General features: G+C 51.2%; 1 protein-coding gene across 1 annotated transcript; it reads right to left on the reverse strand.

Annotated features, from left to right (window-relative positions):
* Positions 1-1,298: 1,298 nt before the first annotated feature.
* On the reverse strand, positions 1,299-18,376 carry Faah (fatty acid amide hydrolase). Its single transcript, XM_051188501.1, has 15 exons — positions 17,868-18,376; positions 9,909-10,022; positions 8,040-8,174; positions 7,771-7,904; positions 7,478-7,684; positions 7,174-7,214; positions 6,790-6,914; positions 5,428-5,553; positions 4,908-5,005; positions 3,813-3,912; positions 3,538-3,578; positions 2,959-2,998; positions 2,405-2,513; positions 1,721-1,866; positions 1,299-1,542 (listed from the first exon to the last, which is right to left on the reverse strand). The coding sequence occupies exons 1-15, from the start codon at positions 18,060-18,062 to the stop codon at positions 1,414-1,416; spliced, it is 1,740 nt and encodes a 579-aa protein (XP_051044458.1). The 5' UTR covers positions 18,063-18,376; the 3' UTR covers positions 1,299-1,413.
* Positions 18,377-18,874: the final 498 nt, after the last annotated feature.

Below are 18,874 nucleotides of genomic sequence, written 5' to 3' on the forward strand. Positions count from 1 at the left end.
GATACATGCAGCTCTCTACACCTGGAGACAGCTCTAGGTTGAACACAGACAAGGAAATATTTGTCCTTGTGGTCATGAGTCAAAGCTAAGAAAGTACATTAGAAAAAGTTAGGTCAGGGACAAACTTGTTAATTCCCTATTATGGATGAGAGAAGGAAGTAATCAAGAGGTACCAAAGCAGATTCCCTTGTAACAAGTGCGCTGTTCCTCCAACAAGCCTTCACTGATCATCCACTAAGCACCAGGCACCATGGTGGCTACTGGGCATACAAGGATAAACAAACTCCTTACAAAACCCTGACCAAAGGTGGTCTCACTCACTAGGTCACCACTCCAACCTATTTGTAGGAGAGTTCCAAAGCCTGGCCAAGACTGGCAAGCAAACAAAACAGACAGGAGACAGATTTGGTTGGGAGGCTGGTGACTCGATTACATGGCTAAAGGGTTTCCTGGCAGGTATCCAGGGTGACAGACCCCCTTCCTTGATACTGTGTACAGATTTGTAGATATACAAGTAGTAGCAGATAGTTTGCAGACAAGAAAGGTTGACACAGATGACCCTAAAAGATGTCCCATTTGTTGTGGAGTATTTGCTTAACTATGTAAAGATGTGTTACTTTTTTTTTTTTCTTTTTTTAAGCTTTGCCTACCTAAGGCACCTGATTGGTCTAATAAAAAGCTGAATGGCCAATAGTGAGGGAGAAAGTATAGGTGAACCCTCTGGCAGGGAAAGTAAGTAGGAGGAGGAATTTAGGGACAGGAGAAGACAGAAAAGGATGCTGGGGTAGGGACAGGGGGTTGTCAGCCAGTCATGGAAGAAGCAGGAAAGTAGGACAATCAGAATGAAAGAACAGCACAAGCTCAGAGGCAAAACATAGAAGAATAGAAATGTGTTAAATTAAAAGAGACAGTGAGACAAGTCTAAGCTAAGACCGAGCATTCATAATTAATAAGATGCCTCTGAACATGCCCCTGAGCATGTGTCATCTTGTGGGTGATGGTACCAGGGAGGTTCTGGAGCAGGAGAGTGACGTGGCTACAACTGGATCTAGAGGTCCACACCAGCCCTCTCAGCAGGCTCTGGTGCCCAGGACCCTAACAGAAATGCCCAGAAAATACATAACACATTGTTCCTTCACTGTTGGTGAGCCTTGCCTGGCCCAGGCCATTCCTTCTGGCTGCCTCATGAAGTAGGGGATCAGGATGGAAATAGGGCCGAAGAGGGGAACAAGGTCCAGACTGTGTGTGTGTGTGTGTGTGTGTGTGTGTGTGTGTGTGTGTGTACAGGGGAGGGCAGGTGGACACCTCTTCCCTGTGCTTGGCATTTCCTCACAGGTGATAGTATCCTGGGTAGATGGGGCTGCAGAGCTCATAGGCCTTAGGTCCCTCCAGAGCTGGGCAGGAAAATGGCCCTCAGGATGGCTGCTTTTCCGGGGTCATCAGCCGTTCCACCTCCCGCATGAACCGCAGACACATCTCTTCCTGCCAGGGCAGAGCCACACACTGCACGGCCACAGGCAGGCCTACACCTTTCTTCATGGCCTACAGGGGATACAGACATCAGGACAGGAGGAATGGATTACACCCCAGGTCCAAGAGACAGGCAGCACTCACGGCGCTTATTCTAAGGAAGGCTGGCAAAGCCTGCACGTGCTAGGCCTCCGTCCTCCGCAGCCCCTGGGTCTGGGCAGCAGAGAGCTAGGGGATGGGCAGGCTTTACCTTCTTCAGTATAATGTCCCAGATATCTCCAAAGTAGCCTTTGTAGTGTTCCATCTGGGCATCGTCCTCAGCGGTCACAGTGGTGACGGGCACCACCCCCGCAGGGAAGTCGAGGCAGTTGTAGAGCACAGTGTAGCTGATAGCCCCTAGAATACAACACAGTGGCTGTAGCACGCCCTGTCACCTGCAGTACCAACTGTCCAATCTGGGCCTAAGTGACTCTCATCCCACACCTAAAATGGCACTCTGCTTTCTACAGCTGGCCAAAATCATCCTCACAGCCCTGAGGTCTGTAGCAAAAGTACAGGAGCCCAAGACTCACATTGACACGTGCTCTGCACCTCTTCCCGTGTAGTTTCCCTGACCTGGAACATTGTTCCTATTTTTTGGGTTTATCTAAAAACCACCCACATTCAAACAACACCTCCTCAAACTGCAGGCTCTGCAAGGAGACTCCTACACAAATAGTATTCAGAAATGACAACTCATCCCCTCCCAGAACTCCACATGCCTTCCATCTCTTTAGTCAAGAAGATAGTAAGGCCCAGTGAGGAGCAAGATGCTCCTCCGTGGACAGGATATTCCCCTACAACTCTTCTTCTATCCCACTGCACCACAGTGCGAAGGCTGGAACTCAGAAGGGGAGGGGGATGAGAGCATTAGGGGAAGGGCAGTAGAACTCACCTGTAGCTCTGCCTGATGCATTCAAATCCAAAGCAGGGCCCAGCATGGGGGTCAGGAGCACATCCAAGTTCATAGCTTTCCACTGGGCAATCACTGAGTTGCGGTAGACCTGAAGGTAGGTACACACACACACACACATACACACACACACACACACACACACACACACACACACACACAGAGGAGAGGCACTCAGACAAATCCAAGGAGCCCCAGGATGGCAGATGGACACTGAGGAGGCTCTAATCTAACATGTGCATCTGAGCTGAGCCACCACAAGACCAGAAGAGCTACCTCTTGTTGGTACTGTTTCCAGCATGGACCATTTGTCAAAGTGGAACCACTTACTAACATGGATAGTCCTAGGGGAACAAAGAGGGGCTCAGGACAGGGGCCCTATGCTGACCCAGACTCCAGGACAGGCACTGGGCAAATAAATGAACATCTCAGAAGGGCCCAAGCCACCATCCCCAGTGGGGATGGCTGCCAGAAGGCTGCTGGTAGATGCCCTGAGCAATTGCACCCTCCCCTGCTCCCTGGGGCTCAGACCTTACCTCAATCTCATGCTGCAGTTCCCACAGCTCTCCAGCTGACCTGGGCAGACAGAGGGAGGTCACCAGCCACCACAGCCATAGCATCAACACCATACACCCTGCTCTCACTACTTCTAGATCTCACTCAACCCCAGGAGATCTCTGAGAGAGGAAATCAAGACCGTGCTGTCCAGATAGAAAAATCCAGGCTCTCAAGGGACTCCAGCTGGATGGTTTAAAGACTTCATAGCCAAGCCAGAACTAGATCAGACCTGATTGCTCATGACAAAGAGAGGGTAGGGCTGTCAAAGGTCCTCAACACCTAGAGGCGAGAGGAGGGAGTCCATGGTGTCATGCTAGAAACCGGGTGGCTCATGTGCTGTTTTTGAAGACCCAGCCACTGGCAGGGCCAGATCCAGGCCAGTTTAGTTCAGATTCCTAAAAGCCTTTTACCTGTTTCCCTGGTACCCACAATCTACAGACCACCTCAACCTTAGGAGTTATTTCCCCCAGGGATTTCCTGTCAAACCCGCCTGGCTTCAGAGCAGACAAGTTGGGGAAACACAGGGGCAGGTATCAGGGTATAGGAAAAGTTCTCACCGAGGCTGCATGCTGCTGAGAAAGGCTGCCATCCGAGGATACTGCGCCAGAACAGATCCAGGGTCAGTGATAGGTCCCCCACGCCACCTCTTCCACGCCCTCCCACCTCCCAGGTCCAAGTCACACCCATCTTGACAAACAGGTTTGCTAAAGACTGGGGGGACGGGGAAGAAGAGATAGAGGAGGAGGCCAGGGGAAGAAGGCAGAGCTGGGACCATAAGATATCATAGGAAGGGGGCCCAGAGGTTGCATCCTTGCATGCCTGGAGCTCTCACCAGAGGCTTCAGCAGGAAGCTCACCAGACTTTTAAACCACTTGGGCAGCTTCAGAATCAAGATCAGGTCCCCCAAGCAGGGATCCACAAAATCGCCTTTGCTGGAAGACAAAAGGCCTAGTTAAGGTGCTCCCCTCTCCTCCCCTTCCTCCTCCCGGATGACTGCAAGTCCTGTTGACTCAGTTGTCCTGTCCACCTCCTTCCTCACCCAACCCTTGTGGCACTGGTATCCAGTTCCTTGCTTAGCATCTTTCCAATGCACGCTTTGTTTCTGCTGCTCACTGGGGTAGCTAGACTCTGTCCCACCACTAGTAGAGGCTGCGGGGACCAAGCTGAGCTACAGTGAGTGAGACTAAAGGAACAGGTTTATTGCCTTGGCCAGCCCAACTACATCTCCAGGAGATACCTTCTCAGGTCTCTGCAAACAGCTGGGAGGAACTGCCCCCTGGCTAGCCTCTTAAGTGAGTCTGTCCCACATGCCCACCTCAGAAAAGGGAAAATTGAGGGCTGAAAAGCAAGAGTTGGCTCAGGAATGGCTGATGTCCATACCCAATCCCCTTCCTTAAAAGACAGCAAGGGGACCCCTGCCCACCTGCACCCTATACGACACTTGGCTCTGAGTGGGTTATGGAGTCACCATCCAGCCGCCTGTTGCGTTACCATTTTTTCATAGTCTTTCTAGTAAATTATCTCCAGGCTCAACTTGCATAGCTAGAAGGACAGCAAGGTTCCTGCCCAGGGAGCCCAGATCTCCCATGTGAGCAGTGAGGGCCTGTCCTGAAGGTGCTCACAGGGCCCAGCTGCCCTCCCTGAGACTACACATGCTTCCAATTTATTTTATTATTATTTTATGTGTATAAGCGTTTGCCTGTATGTATAGCTGTGCACTGTGTGTGTGCCTGGCGCCTGCAGAGGCAAAGAAAGGGCATCAGAGCCTCTGGAACTGCAGTTACAGACAGCAGTGAGCTGCCATGCGAGTGCTGGGAACTGAATCTGGATCCTCTGGAAGAGCAGCCAGGACTCCTAACCGCTGAGCCCAGCCCCTTTGCACATTTTTCTGATTCCACCCTACATCCTGAAGCCCAACAGCACTCACAAGTTCTGGAGGAAAGTGTGGCCACCGTCACTGAACAGCCCACCTGCGGTCAGGACCTCCAGAGCGTAGGGTATGTTGTTTGGCAAGAAGGGAACCAGCTGCAGGGATTGAATGGTATAAGGCCCACAGATACCACAGCCTTCAGTACCCATAACTCATATGCTGCCTCAGTGACCCCGAGGATGATGCCACATGATCACAAAGCCACAAAGTCAGTCTTATTGACCCATGACCTCATGAGACGTCTGGACACACACACGAAGCTGTCGCAGAATAACAAACTCAAACCCACTGGTTCACAGTCTCAAGTCCCTGGGAGTCTCTAGAGAGCTGTATATAATTGCTCATGCCTACAGAGCATGCTAAAGCATGCACTCAAACACGTTCCAGAGCAGGCTAAGTCCTCCATCCACTATTTGCCCCAGTACTCCCAACTTAGTCATCTTTATACTGGTTTCACAGAGCCTGTGAGGGCCGTGGGTATCAGAAGGACTCCCCTGGAGGATAGGAGATGCCATACCGTGTGTCCAGCAGCTTCAAGACTCCGCTTGGTCTCTAGCACGGCCCTCCTCATGGCTGGGGAAGGCATGGTATAGTTGTCAGTGTCATAGTATCCCACCCGCAGGGGTCTAGAGCTTGTATAGACCTACAAGTAAACATCAGAAATAAGGGCGAGGCAGAAGAAGTTTCCAATGCAGAATGCTTAAAGACAGAGACCCTCTCGGTCCACCACAGCCACAAGGTTACAAGCTGACTCCTTCTTACACATTTTCCCCTGAACCATCAGCAACTGAGTGTCAGAAAGGTCAAACCCCTTCACTTCTAACCCTTTCGCAAAATGCCCTCATGGTGACTCAGAGCAGGAATGAGCAGTCCTGGTAGGTAATCATAAGAGCGAAGTAGGGCTACCCAAAGCCTCAAGCCCAACCATGCATCCTCTCTCCCGAGCAGAAGTTCTGTTTCCTGGCCCCCAACCCTCAGAAGGGGGTCAGGCTACAGCTGTCTGAACCTATCTGCCAAGGAGGAAAAGCCTTTTCCACACAGTCCTTCCCACCCACCCTAACTCCTACTGCCTGGGACCCTTCAAGACAGCCCCTTCAAGACAGCTCCATGGAGAAAGGGACGAGGCCTGCAGGGGAGAAAGAAAAGTTGGACTGCTGGGAGGTGGAGCTCGCATCCCATAGCTGACATGACACACCGCTCTCCTGTCTGCATCTGTCCACTGTGACTACTCCCAAAAGCTCTGCACATAAATGCAGAGAACCTCTGTGCTTCTCCTGGTTCCCGGCTTCTACATCAGCTCACCATGAACCTCTCACCTAAAGTTCCTCCTCTTTCTGTTCCCCTCCCCAACTATTACATCATAGTCCTGACCCAATCCTAGCCCAACTCCAGGTTGAAAGATCCACCTAGGTAGGCGCCATCCTGCTCTTCCCTCTCAGGCACGAAGAGGCGGACTCCCCAGCTTCAGGGAGTAAAGCTGTTCAGTCCTGTCGAATCAATGGCCTATATTGGTCATATTTAGGAAGCCGACACTTCACACTGCTTTCAGTTCATCCAGGCTACTTGCCATGTAGCCTATGTGCTGAGGAGGTGGGCAGGAATACTGTAAAAAACACTGCTATTTCCTAAGAGCAAATTCAACCCAGATCCACAGCTTCTTTCTGAGGAGGTACTGATCTTAATGGTCCTTAGCAGCACAAACTCAGGCACGGGCGCCACCTGGTGGCCACGTGTGGAGTAGCAGCAGCCCCAAACCTACCCAGCCACAAGGGAGTTGTTTTCCAGAAGAGCTTCCAGACAATCCTGCTCACATTGCCTGGGTTCTAGAGTTTACTCCCCTTGCCTGACCCCATCCCTCCCCCACCTCCACCCTGCTCACCTCCTCTCTGAAGGGCAAGGGGGGTATGGTGGGGTCCAAGCGGAACAGGTCCTCACACAGTAGGGCTCTCAGGCATAATGCCAGGCTCTCCACATCCCGGGCCATGGGGCCAACAGAAAGCTGCACTGTAGGGAAGGGAAGGGAGGGGAAGGAAGAGGTGTCACTTGGCCCCCAATGAGCTCTGGGTCTGAGTAAGGACTCATCTATGGCTCCAGAATAAGAGTAAGAAAGGGCAGTAGGAATTCAGACCTTCAGTGGCCTGACAATTACATATTGCCCATAGGCAAAACAGAAGCAAAGGCAGATCAAGATGACATCCCCCCCCCACACACACACACACCCTCCAGGGCACCAAGAGTATCACAGACCTCACACCTCACTCACCTGCAGTCTGTCCATAGACACAGCCCTTCAGGCCACTCTTGCTGGTCAGAAACACAAGATGTTGGAAACAAGTGGTGGCCACGCTATACTCTATACCCCCCCGCCCACACCCCAGCTCTACCACCACCCCCACCCCACCCCACCCCCGGCACTGGAAGTGAAACCATGCGTGGCTGGTGATATTTACCCCCCTCCCACACCCACACACTCACAAATACTGACTAGTGAATCCCTCCTGGATCCCTGAGAGCCTAAAAGCTGAGCCAAGATCAGAGAGTCCAAAAGGTCCCCGTACCCACCATACCTGAGGCGGTTCCCGGTAGGCTTGAGGCCACAGATGCCACAGAAAGCAGAAGGAAAACGGATGCTGCCGCCAATGTCAGTGCCCAAGCCCAGAGGGGAGCCCCCAGATCCAATGAGAGCCCCTTCGCCCCCCGAGGAACCACCTGGGCTCTTGGAGGACTTCCATGGGTTCAGAGTCTGGCCAAAGAGGGGGTTACTGCAGTCAAAACTGGAAGAAGCAAGGAACAGTTAGCCCAGGTCACGTCAACACCTATCCTCAGTCTACCTCCAGCTCGCCGACTCCTAAGGACCAACCTTAACATGGACTGGGGGACGTTGGTGTGAACAAAGGGCACAGCTCCCTGCAGCTTAAGCACTTGTACCACCACACTGTCACACTGCGATGGCGCCCCTTCGTTCAAACTCAAGCCCAGCGTGGAGTCTTGGCCCTTAGGGAAGAGATGGGTGTAAGGAAGATACCACTGATGAGGTAGGACAGCTCAGGGACACTCCCACCACCAGCACACTGGCCCCCAGAGCCGGCTGGATACAGAGACAGAGGGCTGACACCAGGCAGGGTGTACCTTGTAGCTGAAGCATTCCTTGAGGCTCACAGGGATGCCATAGAGCAGGCCCTGCCGTGGGGCCCGGGACAGCTGAGTCTCACAGTCAGTCAGATAGGAGGTCACACAGTTGGTCCCTTTGTTCACTTCCCAGGCCTAGGGAACGGGAAATGGACATAAGGCCGAGGGAAGCCGGTTCCTCTCCTTGTAAAACACCCCCCCCCCGACACTTTATATAAGGGAATATGTGACCAGAAACGTGGCTCAGAGGGGCAGCACAGAGCATGGCCTCCAGCCCAGCACTCACCTTGCTGGGACTATGTGGCCCTAGCTTCACCTGGGCTCTCTTAGAGAAAGAGACTTAAGGCCAGGCCAGGCAAGGGAGTAGGACCCTGTCCCCAGAACACTGAGCAGAGAGCACTGAGCAGAGGATGAGCTGGACGACCACTGGCCGCCACCCTTGTACTTACTTCCAGGCCCTGTCTCTGCCCAGGGAGGAGACCTCCACATCAGTCATGCTGGGAGTCAGCTGGGCTAGGCCAGACCCTGGCACTCCCTCCTCTGCCCTGTGCCAGGTTCATACGAGGCCAAGCCAAGCCTCCTTTTACCCTTGGGACTCTTGAGTCACACAGATAACTGACATCAGTAAAGAAATAAGGGTTGGACCCAAAGTAATGATAAACTGATAGTAGACACCTAGAACTTCAAGCCACAGGTCTAGGTCTCCAGAGGTACATAAGGGACACCTAGGCTGAGCTAAAGTGATCTTTCCTGCTCCCGGGAGACAACTAGAGAAAAGAATAAGTTGTCTGTCAAAACTGCAGACATCAGTCACCAGGCCACCCAAGGCAGGAACTAAAATGCTCATCTGTGCACTGGAAGTGCAGGGATCTTTCAAGGCCTTGGTAAGGAAGACTGACAGCCTTGGCTGAGTCTCTGTCAGTGACACTGGCCTACTTTCTCCCGCCCACTTGGATATTGGCCCTTCTAACACTGCCATTACATGCCTCACCCCGACACTGCTACTCACCTACCCAGGGTCACACTCACAGACACAATCACACTCACAATGCATAGTCCATCTTACTCTTCTTTTCTTACATATGTTCCCTGAGCACACCTTAAGTGAGACACAATGGGAGATGGCTTCATGGTAAGAGTACTTGCTGTTCTCCCAGAGGACCCTGCTTTGGGTTCCCGCACCCATGTCAGGAGGCTCACCTGTAACTCGAGTTCCGTGGGACCCAATCCCCCACATGCACATACCACCTCACATACCAATACACATAATTTAAGACTCTTAAAAGAATTAAAGAACAACCCCTGTCCACAGGACCCGTGGAGAGCCTGGGGAGGAAGACTTGAGCCCTGCCTGTGAGTAGACAGGGAGAGGGAGTATCCAGCAGGGCTGGGACAGGGGAGGTCTTGCTGGTCAGCATTCAATCAGTGGCCTGGGAGGGGCAGAGGGAAACAGAATCCAAGGAAAGGGCACCAGTACAGAGCTAGGCAGACCCTGAGTTCAGGGCCTCTAGTCTCCCAAGGCCTGTGCAACTGGGGTGAAGATCTGGACCTGAAGGCCTGCTCAACTAAAAGGGCATCTGCCTGGAGGCTGCTGGAGCAGAATTGGTGACCAATGAGGTGGCGGTGGGAGAGAGGGAAATCTGGGCTGAGAGCCAGGTTTCTAGCTAAGACAACATGCTCAGTGTCCACACACACACACACACACACACACACACACACACACACACACACACACACACACCCCTCTGGCTCCTTCCCTCCCTGGTATCTCTTGGCACTGAGGACCAACCATGACCCAGGGCAGGGCAGCTCCAGGCCAGGCTTTCCCTACAGCCAGTGCAGAGAAAGTAGGGGTAGACTAGGGCTTACCTTTCCCAGGTAGGTGAAGAGCACAGCCTCCGGAGACAGCTCCCCATTGCCTAACTTCTGCACTAGCTGAGGCAGGGTCAGGGCCAGCAGCGCCTCTGAATCCAGGTCAGGGTTCTGAGGGTAACATACTCCGTCAGTCTTGCACATGTGTCTCTTACCACCCAGTCCTCACAGGAAACAAGCTGATACTCACAGCCACTTGCTAACATCCCTACAGCAGGTACCACCTGCAGCTCCCCACACCAGAAACCATACCCAACCTAGGTGGGCTCTTGGCATCCTAGGCCAGTGCAAATGTAGCCTCTGGAAGTCTGCTGGACAGGAAATGGTGAGGGGCAAGGCGTTGTCAAGACAGATTCCTGCACCATTAAGACTTGCATCCAACACACCTGCCTACTGCCTGCCATGCACAGTGCCCATTCTGGTTTGTTTGTTTGGGTCCCCAGCCCCACTCACATGGTTAATTTTCATTTTCTCTTTTGGTTTTTTGAGACAGGGTTTCTCTGTATTGCTTTGGGAGCCTGTCCTGGAACTCATTTTGTAGACCAGGCTGGCCTCAAACTCAGAGATCTGCCTGCCTCTGCCTCCCGAGCGCCGGGATTAAAGGTGTGCGCCACCAATGCCTGGCTTTATTTTTGACTTTCTTTTCTTCTATTTCTGACAGTTTCTTACTATTATAAAATGCACTGTGATCATATCCCCATCCCCCCAGTACCTTCGCTTATCCCTCCACACACCTGGAGCCCTTCTTCCTAACTAGCCCTGTTGCTGCTTTCTTCATGGTGGTTTTGCTTGATTTTTCTTTGGGTTGTGTTATTGTGTGTGTTTAAGTCATGTTATGATTGCAACAGCCATATCATACATATCCAGAAGACAGTGTTTTTCAGTGTCCCCCACCCCAATCCTTTGAGTTTATTTTGTTTTGAGACAGCTTCTCACAATGTAGACCAAGATGGCCTCAAACTCACAGAGATCTGCCTGCCTCTCCCAAGTGCTAGGATTAAAGATGTGCGCCACCACACCTGGTTGTATTTGTTTTTTGAAAGGTCTCAGTTATTTTTGACCAAGTTAGCTTTGAACTTTCAAGATCTTCCTCCCTTCCCCTAACCCCCAAGAAGATGGGATTACAGGCTTTATTTTAGTTTGGTTTGGTTTTTAGGTTTTCAAAACATGGTTTCTCTGTGTAGCCCTGGCTGTCCTGGAACTCGCTCTGTAGACCAGGATGGCCTAGAACACAGAGATCCGCCTGCCTCTGCCTCTGCCTCCTGAGTGCTGGGATTAAAGGTGCATGCCACCACTGGCTGGATTACAAGATTTGCAACACCAAGTCTATGACCCTCCCTGTCTTGATTAACTCTTACTACTATTCCCATTGCACAGATTCAGAAACTGAAGCTAAGAGAAAGGAAGCATTTGGTTAGAGCAGAAAGGTAAGGAGTGGGACTAGCGGGATGGCTCAGTGGTGAAGATTGGTTTACACAGTGGCTCACAACCGTGTGTAAATCCACCACACACAAGACCTGGCATGGTAGTGCAACCACAAAAGCCCCATTAAGATGCTAAGTTTGTGCCGACCTGAACATGGGGGAGCTCATGCACCCCAGTCTGATAGCTGGGAAACCAGCATAGGACCGACCCAGACCCCCTGAATGTGGTGTGTGTTAGGAGGCCTGGGCAGTCTATGGGGCCTCTGGTAGTGGATCAGTATTTATCTTGAGGGATACTCCCTCAGCCTAGACACATGGGGGAGGGCCTAGGCCCTGCTCCAAATGATATGACAGACTTTGAAGACTCCCCATGGAAGGCTTCACCCTCTCTGGGGAGCAGGAAGGGGATGGGATGGGATTTGGTGGGGGGGGCAGAGGAGGACAGAAGGTTGCAGGAACTGGGATTGACATGTAAAACAAGCTTGTTTCAAATTCAAATTTTAAAAATTATCAAAAAAAAAAGATGCTAAATGTGTGGCTGAAGGCCACATCCAAAGGGGGTTGAGGGGATGACTGACACATTCATTTCCAGACAAGTATGAAGCACCTGCTCTGAGCCTGGCCCTCGTGAGCTTCCGTGAGACAGGCATGGAGTGGAGAACTTAAAGGTAACTAACTACACTGGTTAGTTTGTTGTCAAGTTGACACAAGCTAAAGTCCTCTAAGAACAGGGATCCTTGGGGCTGGAGAGACGGCTCAGAGCTTAAGAGCACTGGCTACTCTTCCAGAGGTCCTGAGTTCAATTCCCAACAACCCAATGGCATCTATAATGAGATCTGGTGCCCTCTTCTGGCATGCAGGCACAGCACTGTATACATAATATATTTAAAAAGAAGAGGGAGAAGAGGCATGTCTGTGAAACAGTTTCTTAATTAATGGTGTGGGTAGTGCCGCCCTTGGGCAGCGGTCCTCAGAGAGCCAGCTGAGAAAGCCATGAAAAGCAAACTGGCATGCAGTGCTCCCCCATGGTCTCTGCTTCAGTTCTTGCCTGGAATTCCTGCCTTGGCTTCCCTCAATGATGGACTATAACCTGTGAGTTGGAATAATCCCTCCAACTTACTTTTGGTCATGGTGCTTATCACAGTAACAGAAAACAAGGGAAGACACAATCAGATATGAATGTAGATAGTGAAGGACTGAAAGAATAAAACAGGGTGTGGTGGAGAGTGGCACCTGGGCAGGGTGGGAAAGAATTGCTCTCTGAGGAGGAAGAGCTCTAAGGCACACCCACCTGCCAACAAGGGGCCAGGTCCCTGGGGTCAGCTCTACCTGCAAACACCCTCCTGGGTCCTCCTCAAGAGTATTCGACCAATTAGTGAACACTGAATCAACACCCCACTGTCCAACACATCCTCTGTTCCTGCTAAGGTCACCAGACTCAGCAAATACTTGCTTAGCTGTACCTTCCTCAGTGCCTCACTGAGGTCTTCCGGTGGGGATAGACCACATGCCACTCTCTTTAGTTTCTCTTGCAGAAATACTACATCCCTTGAGTCCCCGGCTGCCATCTCTCTGCTGCTTCCTCTGCTATTCATTCATTCACTCAACAAATGTGCAAAGGACTCTGTGAGAGGCCACATATACAGAAGTAAACAAGAAGGCAAGGTCCCTGCATTCAGAAAATCAACACCCAAGCAAGCAAACAAGACACTGGTAGACAGCTTGCAGTAAGGTGGAAATGAGGATGTTGTAGATGAGGTGAGAGACACAGCTTCCTCCAGGTTCCTCTGGTACTTGTCACTCTCTGAGGCCAGAGAAGGCTTGCCCTCCCGGCTTCCACTCCCTGTGTTCCCATCTGTTCCGCCCGCCCCATTCCTCCTGATCCTCCACTAAGCTCCACATAAGGGAACTCACAGATGTTCATGAGGAGAGTCCTGCCCTTCCTTCTCTAATCACCACCTCCTACACGGTCAATATGGTTCCACCTCAGTATGTCCTAGGACCCTCAGCCAGGCAACAAGTAAACTCATCCCCGGGTGCCTTCCTCTTCCTCTCCATTGCATCTGATCAGTCACCAAGCCCTTTAAATAGCTCTGGAAATTGGCTCTATTCCTCCCCTGTACCAAAACCCTCATCCAGCGTCAAACTTTCCTCTCCAAACTACGACCCTTGCCCCTGTGACTGGTCCTTCCTACTATAAGGGCAAAGCCCAACCTGGCCTTTCCCCTTAAAATGTCTACACAGCATGGTACTTCCAGCATGATCTTATTAGATGACCTTTGGCCCATCTCTCCCTTGTATCTCCTATATACCCAGAACACAGCTCTGCCACCCCCAACCTGGGAACCTTACATTCTTAATGCCAAGAGCACATCCCCAAATTTGTTAAATGATACAACACTTACTTGGGGTTTTTATTCTTTTAATACAACAAGCTACACAGAAGAAAAACATGGATCCATGATCTCTTTCCAATACACCAGACAACTCTAATATATGTAAATGTATGTATGTATGTATCTAGGGGGCTGGAGAAATGGCTCAGATGTTAAGAACATATACTGCTCTTGCAGAGGATCTGTTTGATTCCCAGCATCCATAGCCTGTAACTCCAGACCCTCTGGCCTCTGTTGGTACTGCACTCATATGCATAATTAAAAAGGGAGGTAGGAAGATCCCTGGACCTCACTAGCCAGATAGTCTTGCTGAATTGATGATCCAAGAAGAGACTCTGTCTCAAAAAATAACATGGAGAAGTCAGGAGGTGGTGGCACATGCCTTTAATCCCTGCACTCAGGAGGCAGAGGCAGGCAGAGCTCTGTGAGTTCCAGGATAGCCTGGTCTACAGAGTGAGTTCATGGACAGCAAGGCTACACAGAGAAACCCTGTCTCAAAAAACAAAAACAAACAAACAACAACAACAAAACCCAGAGTGGCTGTCACCATAGTGTCTCTTTACAGCAACAGAAAGCCTGACTACGACAACCCCCATTCTCACACACATTTCAATTCTTTCCAATATCTTCCCTGTTGATAGCTGATGACACAGTTGCTAACAGTTATTTTTAAGTCTTCAGTAGCATCAGGCAGTTAACTGAGACATCCTTCCTCCCCCAAATCACCAAAGTCTGCACCCCAGAGAGGCCAATCTGTGTATATTAGGAAGCTTGGTTTTGCATGGGAAACAGGGGGCCAGGAACTGATAATTTCAGGATAACTCTATGGCCACCAAATGTGGAAACACTTTTCAAGAGGGAGGTACTGTACCACTTTTAAGCACTGCCCCTCTTCCAAATGTTTCTTTCTCTTCTGAATCATCTAGTGTCCTAATTTTAGACTTCTGGGTTGTCTCCTTCTCTCTCTCTCTCTCTCTCTCTCTCTCTCTGTCTGTCTGTCTCTAATCTCTTTTGTTCTATTTCAAGCTGTCTCCTCCATTTGCTCAAAAGATGGTGGAGATATGCTCAATGGTGTAACCATGCTTTCAACTTATCAAGGGAACCATTTCAAAGAATACAAGGGAGGCTTGGAAAAGGCCAGGGGACAGAGCCACAGTGGATCCAGCTGAAGGGAGAGCCAACTGTAGGATCAGCACACTTTTGCCAAAAGAATGCTGGAGAAAGTACAACAGAATGCAAAGGCCCCAGGCAGGAATCATTCTGTGACGTGTCTTCCAGTCTCTGCTGGTTCCTGTCTGCAGTGTAGAAACTATGGGGGAGAAGGGCTGGAGAGATGGCTCTACATCTCACAACCATTTATAAGTACATTTTCAGGGGGATCTGATGCCCTCTCTGGCCTCTGTAGACAGCAGGCATGCACACAGTGCACAAACATACATGCATGTAGGCAAAACATTCATACACATAAGTTTTTTTTTTTTTTTTAAGTTTAAAAATTTACTCGGGGGCAGCTGAGGGAAGTAGGGGAAAGACTGTTGCTGGTAAGCTTCTACTGGTCAACAGTAACCAAAAATACACCTCTCCCTAGAGTTGCTCCAGTCTGTAAAAGCGAACCATGTGTGATCCTCGGTGACTCAGAGGTCCTCATGTCCTCCTTGCTCTCTAGCTTGTGTCTACCATGGTACAAAGTTAACTTTGTGTAGCATCAACCGGAGGAATTGAACTGCTTTGGCCCTCCCAGCACATTTCATCCAACCTTCCCAAGTGCCCCTTGCTATTCAAGGATGGGCTGAGAAAATGTTAGAAGAGATCTGGAGGCAGCCTCAGGTGCCATCTCTCATTTCTCCAAGGAAGCCAGTGCTGTGGGGTGAAGAAGGGGGGTTCTGTGGGGTGAAGAAGTAAAGGGCCCGATCCCAAGGCTGAGCTAACTTTATACCAAACTCCAATTCCTAACCACCCCATGAGGTCTACAAAGCTATGGTCATCAAGAACCCTTAGGTAAGTACGGTGACCCACACTTGAAGTCCCAGATATTCGAATGGCTGAAATGGGAGGGTCTCTTGAGCTGGTCTCTAACTCAGCCAGGACAGCAAGATAGAAAGAGAGATGGGGGGGCAGTGAATGATGACACAGATATGAATGCCTTTTCTGTTTGCTAAAAAAACTCCTAGGAATATGAGCACAGTGGCTTACTCTGAGCTTGCTAGCACTTGGGAGGCTCAGGCAGGAGGACCAGGAGTTCAAAGCCAATCTGGGAAGCATGAGACCCTGTCTAAAACACAAAGAAAGCAAGCAATGCAAGCAGAGGCCCCAGCCCCTGAAACCCCAAAGCCAGTTTCCCTTCCTGAGAAAGCTAAGTTTGGTATTTGAGGCTAGGTCTTGGCTCCAAAAAGATATGCAAAAGGCATATTTTAGAGCCAAAACTTCTACCCTAAAACATTCTTTTGGGGGGGGGGCTCTTCAGTTCTTTAAGAGACCGAAAGACAATTATTTTATAAGAAGTGGGGGAGGCAAAATGCAGGAAGACCCAGCCTTTTCCCAGCCCCCAGCCCTCCCAGCCAAATGGATTCCTTATGGCTAAGAGCAGTCCTTCCTGTAGGCAGAACTGTGGGCAGATTCCTGTGCCTGCTTGAGAAGCTGTGCTGGAAGCTGGCAGAACTCAGCTGGCTGCACAGAAGACCATAGAGGAGCAGCCACGGCTCCCCAGACCTAGCCCAGGATCATGGCCAGTATAGTGAGAGGACACCACCAGAGAGCAAAGTGGGAGCTGGCAAAAAACCAGTGCTCAGGTAGAGGAGGTGGCCAGCGTGGAATAAGAACCTCCCAGCCTGGGAGGAGACAGCTCTAAACCCTGACTGATGGTGGGCTTTTCAGACAGCTTGAGGAGTGGAGGCTGGAACCAGATACACATCTATTTCAGTAAATACATAAGATATACCCGGGGCATTCAAACCATTACAGCCAGCCAAAGTTTTGCCCACACTCAGGACCACATCTGGTCCCCTCACTGCTGCGGGCTAGAGTCCCACAAAGCAGGTCTTGCTCAAAAATCACTTGCTGCAGCCAGCCAGTGGTGCTGCACACCTTTAATCCCAGCATTTGGGAGGCAGAGGCAAGTGGATCTCTATGAGTTTGAGGCCAGCCTGGGCTACAGAGCTAGTTCCAGGACAGGCTCCAAAGCAATACAGAGAAACTCTGTCTCTGAAAAACCAAAACAAACAAACAAAAAAAAAAAAAAAAAAAAAAAAAAAAACACTTGCTGCAACTGAGCACCTGCAAAACGCAGTTTTCACTGGTACTGATCCAGAAACACCTTCCTGACTCCTACTGTCTCCATCACCTGGGATCTCTCCAACTGTCAGATCCCATAAATACCCACAGCAACCCTCCCATCCTTCAGCACATAGGCATCTCTAGAGTTCAATATTTGGGCTTCTAACTGGGGCCAATGTTTCATACAACAGGAGAAAAAGGTACCCTCTTGCAGAAACCTTTTCTAACCTTCCCCCAAAACTCTTTTCTCACACCGCCAAATGGACACACTGAACTGTCCAAGGCAGGAGATGCTCGTAGAAGGGTTTACAGGGTGTTGACTATGAAAGACTAGACGTCAGAAACCATGAAGGACTACTTACATTCTAGAGGGGCTTCGCTACTCACTCCCTGTGCAGGTAGGAGACTAATTTCACACCTCTCCTAAGATCCCCATGCACAAATGAACAAACATGAACTTTAAGCTATCTGGGTGACATGGGCCATCGACGTCTCGGATCATCGCTCCATGATTCCAAAGTCCTAAACCCTAGTTTATCCTATTGAATTTTACTGGCGTTTATAGCATGTTAATAGTCATTTATCGAGATTTTCTGGAGCCTGGTAAATAAAACCCCTCTTTACACCAAAACAGCGTCCAGACTCCATGACCTGTCCTTCTTTCTTTATCTTTTCTCCTCGCGCTGCACCTGGCGCAGAAAGAGTACGGAATGCGTTAGCTAGAGGAGGGGTTCTGTTCCAAGGCTCACTTCTGCGCTGCTCGCTGGTCGGCCTTCTGGTGCCCAGGCGGCTGAAAGTCCTGCCTTGCCCACGCCGCCGTACTCACCACAACCGCCCACCCCAGTCCCGGCGCCCGCCGTCACCTGCAGCCGGAAGCGCTGCACCGCCTTATCCATGGTCTCCAGGCCGGCTCGCTGCCTCTGCCGCGCTCTGGCCACCGCTCTCCGGGCCGTCCGGCGTCCGGTCCATCGCAAGACCACCGCTGCCGACAACAAGCAGCAGGCTAGGGCAACCCCGGAGACTCCGGACAGCGCGGTCCACACTTGGCGCAGCACCATGATCTCCTGCAGCCGGCTGCTACCGGGGAGGAATTAGCACACGCAACCCGGCAGCTCCGCTGCAAAACCTGGCCTGGATCGCCGGCGATTCCGCCTGAGGGAGGGGCGGGCGCAGCAGCGGGCCCGCGGGGAGCGCGCCGTTGCCGGGCAGCAGGAGCAAAGCTGGCAGCGCCAACGGTCAAGGTCAAGCCTGGCCGCCTGCTGGGTTCGTCCCCAGCGTCCTGGCGTTTTAAGGCAGGCGGAGCAGCTGAGCTCCACGTGGGCGCCCTCGGAAGCACCAGGGCTGCCGAGTTTCCTGGACCAGGCCCCTTCCCCGTCTCCGCCCTGAGCACCCCGAAACTCTACTCCCTCCGGGAAAATGCAACCAAGCCAGAGTTCCCAGAAGAGGCCCTCCGGAGCAGACCCCTTGCAGTGGACCTTAATAACCCCGCCCCCCAACATCTCAGCAGCATCTTTTATGGGAAGCCAAGCGTCATCGGGGTTGTGCATAGCTGGACGTCCATCTCACCTGGACTCAGGGTTAGCCCTCTGGGCGAGGAAAGTTCTGAGACGCCCACCAGATGGCCTCTCATTTTTTTTCTAACCCTCATTCAGACCTTGAGTCTTTTTCCTCATCCAATCCACACAGTCGATCCCCATAGGTTACCCTTTCCCAGACCAAGGCCCTTTGGGATTTCACACCCAGGAAACAACAGAACTTCGTCTGAACCAGGGCCCTTTGGGGTCCTAGTGCCCATCCGTCACTGGACGCCAAACATTAGGACCATACACACCCTAATTCTGGCTAGATTGCTCTCAGTAATATGTGATTC

Source organism: Phodopus roborovskii, unplaced genomic scaffold (genome assembly GCF_943737965.1).
Source record: "Phodopus roborovskii unplaced genomic scaffold, PHOROB, whole genome shotgun sequence".
Classification (NCBI taxonomy): domain Eukaryota; kingdom Metazoa; phylum Chordata; class Mammalia; order Rodentia; family Cricetidae; genus Phodopus; species Phodopus roborovskii.

Coding starts and splice junctions, on each gene's coding strand:
- Faah (XM_051188501.1), bottom strand. CDS start 18,062: ATGGTGCTGCGCCAAGTGTGGACCGCGCTGTCCGGAGTCTCCGGGGTT. Junction 2,999..3,537: donor CTCAGCAGCATGCAGCCTCG/GTGAGAACTTTT, acceptor CTGTCTGCCCAG/GTCAGCTGGAGAGCTGTGGG. Junction 1,543..1,720: donor GGGACATTATACTGAAGAAG/GTAAAGCCTGCC, acceptor TATCCCCTGTAG/GCCATGAAGAAAGGTGTAGG.